This window comes from Aristolochia californica, unplaced genomic scaffold, assembly GCF_029961685.1.
Source record: "Aristolochia californica isolate CCGP_79_NKW_82.1479 unplaced genomic scaffold, dmAriCali1.0.hap1 SCAF_1, whole genome shotgun sequence".
NCBI classification, from domain to species: domain Eukaryota; kingdom Viridiplantae; phylum Streptophyta; class Magnoliopsida; order Piperales; family Aristolochiaceae; genus Aristolochia; species Aristolochia californica.
This window is the reverse complement of record NW_027181770.1, coordinates 50,766,245-50,770,607: the sequence shown is the minus strand read 5'-3', so window position 1 is coordinate 50,770,607 and position 4,363 is coordinate 50,766,245. Positions and strand designations below refer to the sequence as shown.

Sequence of the window (4,363 nt, the reverse complement as noted above, 5' to 3'; positions counted from 1 at the left end):
TGACTAACATCCATATCCATAATGTCTTGGGCCTCTTTATAAGTTAATTTATGCCTAAGATATCGATGATAGCAATCTCTCTTTGTTTTTATTGTCTAATGTTACAAGAAGTGAGAGAATCATATGCATGAAGGCGTTAATTCCAAACACCAGTATGAGATTCCTTCTTGTCCTGTCTACCTTCAACGGCCCTTTTTAAGTCTGCTCTGAGAGGAATTTAGTGAGAGATCGCGAGGGTCTCATTGCCGGCTTCAACGTAAGTCCAAGGATGTCTTCCTCCTATCTTCTTCCCTTGGTTACCCTGGTAACGGTCTGGTCCTTTGCTTTTCTCTTACAATCACTGAGAAAAAAAGGGAAGAATGGAAGATTACCTCCTGGCCCTCCGGGGCTTCCAATTTTAGGGAACCTTCTTATGCTTGGAGAGCTCCCCTACCGTTGCCTCCACAGATTAGCGAAAGAGTATGGATCTATCATGTTCCTGCGGCTGGGGTTTGTCCCCACGGTGGTGGTTTCCTCCCCTTTGGCCGCCCAAGAGTTCCTCAAGACCCACGACCTGGTTTTCGCCAGCCGCCCTTTCACACAGGCCGCCAAGTACATGTCCTACGACACAAGGGGCTTGTCCTTCAATCCTTATGGCCCCTACTGGCGCAGTGTCCGAAAGCTCTGTACCTTAGAGCTACTCAGCTCCGTCAAGATAGACTCTTTCCGTCCCATGAGGAAACGGGAGGTGGGTCTCTTCGTACAGTCCTTAAAGGACATCGCCGACGCGGGCGGGGTGGCCGACGTCAGCGCCAAGGTGTCTTCTCTCACTACAGACATGACGTGTTTGATGGTGTTCGGAAACAAGTACGCCGATAAAGAATTGGATGAGAGAGGATTCAAAGCAGTCATTCAGGAGGGAATGAGGCTGGCCGCTGCGTTTAACATAGCTGATTATATTCCCTTCGTTGGGGTCTTCGATCTTCAAGGGCTGACGCGAAGGTTTAAGGCATTTAATCAAGTCATGGACGTTTTCTTTGAGAAGATAATCGACGAACATATGGAGGACAAGGGTAGAGCGCAGCAAAGGGACTTCGTCGATGTGTTGCTATGCCTGATGCGCTCCGGAGACACCGAAATCAAGCTTGAACGAACGCATATCAAAGCAATCATCCTGGTAGCGAACAACAAAACCTCAACTTTTATTTTCTTTTCTTCTCCCCAAACATAGTGCGACTACTGATAGTGTTTTTCAGAGTGTGCAGAGCTAGCAGACCGCTAAAAACATTTAAGGTTTTGACAGGATATGCTCGCCGGTGGAATGGATACATCATCGACGGCAGTAGAGTGGGCCTTCTCGGAGATCTTTAGGAACCCGCAAGTACTGAATAAGGTTCGAGAAGAGTTGGACACCATCATTGGTTTGGACAGAATGGTGGAGGAGTCGGACCTGCCAAACTTGGAATACTTGGACATGGCATTGAAGGAAAGCCTGAGGCTACATCCAGTTGCTCCACTTCTTATTCCTCATGCAGCAATGGCAGACTGCACTGTTAATGGCTTCCAAATACCCAAAAACTCTCGTATCATCATAAACACGTGGGCGATAGGACGAGACCCATCTGCATGGCCAAACGCAGAAGAGTACCTTCCGGAGAGGTTCGTCGGAACAAATATTGACGTGAAGGGCCGAGACTTCCAGCTCCTTCCGTTCGGTTCCGGCCGAAGAGGCTGCCCTGGGATGCAGCTGGGGCTATCTGTGACTCGATTGATTTTGGCTCGCTTGCTTCACTGCTTTGATTGGGAGCTTCCGGATGGGACTTCTCCAACTGAATTGGACATGACTGAGGAATTTGGATTGACAGTCCCAAGAGCTAACCATCTACTGGTTCGCCCTACTTATCGTCTTCGCTGCGATATTCAGTAAATTAATCAGAAATTTCGCCTCGCTTGCTCAATGCACCTTTGTCCGAGACCAGCTCTGCTAGTTGCCCTTGCAGTGGATCCATAAGAGTGACCATATGATCTTATTATAACGGGTCTAGTTATCACAAGATGCTGACGTTAAATTAAAAAAAGATGATATAAATAAGGTTTTATTTTGGATAAATAGTATGGGTGGTAGGAAACGGGAGGGAATGGCTTTCCCCTCTCTGTTTACGCATTTACTCAAGCCTTCTGGTTTGTTGAGAAGGGTTTGGCCTCCTCTTCCATCCTCCCAACATTGCCCATCTGCTTTTTTCTTTTTTATTTATTACAAATATTAGTAAAAGAATTAGAATTTTAAACTAGATATAATTGTTCCTCTTTATTTAATAATCAAATAAACAAACAAGGTTTGTGATCAGTATTTTTTAAAATCTAAGGGGCTTTAGGTTATTTGTTAAGGTGGAGTAATTTTGAAATTTGTTGGGGAGTGAGGGTAATTAAACCTAATAATTATTATATCCCTCCAGGAATAAACTTGAAGGGGTAGGGGGGAGGAGATGGGATGGGGATACTCAATAGAATAATTTAACATAGAAGGAACATACCAATAGTTATAGTGGTTTAGAGTGTTTGCACCATATAGTTAAATCTATATTGTAAAAATGCCGAATGATATTTATACCAAATGCCCACAAGGGCCAAATTACCATAATGTTTTCACAAAGACATAATATCACTCAATTGACCATAACATCTAGTTTACACAGCTCACTCTCACAAAGGTTTTAGTACACTAAGCTAGACCCACAAGATTTTCACAACAATAAACTAGATTTAAGAGTCTAGACTCAAATTTGGGATTTTCAACAATCAACTAGACTTTCAATCTTAGATCCACAAAGGGATTTTAGAAGCAAGTAGATGCAACTGTCAAAACCCTTTATTGGGTTTCTTAGCAGCCAACTAGGCTTTCTAATTTACGCCTACATAGGGAATTTTACCACCTCAACAACAATCACAAGGCTTTCTCACTGGTTGTGTCGAGGGAAGGTCTTGCCTTTACAAGGCTTGACCCAATTGATGCAAGGGTTACTTTCTTTCAATTTTGTTCAAATACAATGCTTCTCAAATAGGCTAATTTCATAGTAAAATTACTATTAAAAAATACGTGCAAAGAGTGAAATCCCTAAACTAGGTTGATCCACATCCCGACTCAGCCTAAGGCGTTAATTAAGTTCCACAACTTAACAGTGCACCTAGTTGCTGAGTAAAGTTAGCAAAAATCAAAATAATTAGAAGCTTAAGGAATATATGTCTCTTCCTTCTAATGCCCAACTCCCTCATCTTGTTCCTGCTCATATTCCCTCACCTCTATGGCCTATTTGTAGTGGGCTGCTATTCATTTTTGTTAGATCACTCACCCTTGTTATTCTTAAGTTTCATTGTTTCAGGAATCCTCTCACCAATGAGAATTTATAATTTTGCACTCCTATCACTCTCACATCATGAGTCTATGATAGTAGAAATGATAGTGGTGGCCTTGGTGGCTTCTCAATAGGGGGGTGAATCGAGAATTTCAAGTTTTAAAACTTAAGGTGTGGAATAATAAAATCAAGTAAATATGCAAATAAAATAAGCAAAAATTCACACACCACAAATTTGACACCAAATTGTTTATTATCAATGTTCCCCTATTGGTATTCACCACCCACGAACTCATTCTTAGAAAATTATACTAATAATAGTTCTATTAGCTTGGAATTACACAAAAGAGATTTTGGCTCTCTTCATTATAAAAAATAAGGAGTTGGAGTTGGATTTGGTAAATCAGATTCACCAAACTCAACGTGAACCGACACCTCAATTCTCATAGATGTTTTGTTATAAACTCTATATGCTTAGTTGTGAGTAGAATAACCCAAGAAAATTCATATATCATCCCTAGAGTCAAACTTCCCTAGTTTTTCCATTGGTTCTTTCAATATGAACACATTGCATCCAAAGGTAATGTTGGGCAGGGTGCATGTATACAACTCATATGGAGTCTTGTTGAGAAGTGGCCTTATGCTAGCTTGGTTTATGATATTTCATGTGGTATTTATAGCTTCAGCCCGAAACCTATGTGGCATGTTGTATGCATGAAGCATACCTCTAGCCATTTCAATTAAGGTTCAGTTTCTTCTCTCAACAACACCATCTTTTAGGAGTCGAGGAGTTGAAAATTTATGGTCCATACCATGCTTTGTAAAATATTCCTCAAAGGTGTGAATTTTCAAATTCTCCTCCATGGTCATTCCTAATTTTGACAATGCTATAACCTTGCTCTTTTTGAACTTTTTCACATAGTTTGACAAAGGATGGAAAAACATCATCCTTATGGGCTAGGAAATCTACCCACTTGAACCTTGAATAGTCATCTACCACCACTATTGTGGGATGCTTTCCATTTAGGCTT

General features: G+C 41.4%; 1 protein-coding gene across 1 annotated transcript; it reads left to right on the top strand.

The window, feature by feature from the left end:
• The first annotated feature begins 268 nt into the window (after positions 1-268).
• LOC137948418 (cytochrome P450 71AU50-like) lies at positions 269-1,906 on the top strand. The gene is made up of 2 exons (XM_068794505.1): positions 269-1,156; positions 1,283-1,906. The coding sequence occupies exons 1-2, from the start codon at positions 269-271 to the stop codon at positions 1,904-1,906; spliced, it is 1,512 nt and encodes a 503-aa protein (XP_068650606.1).
• Positions 1,907-4,363: the final 2,457 nt, after the last annotated feature.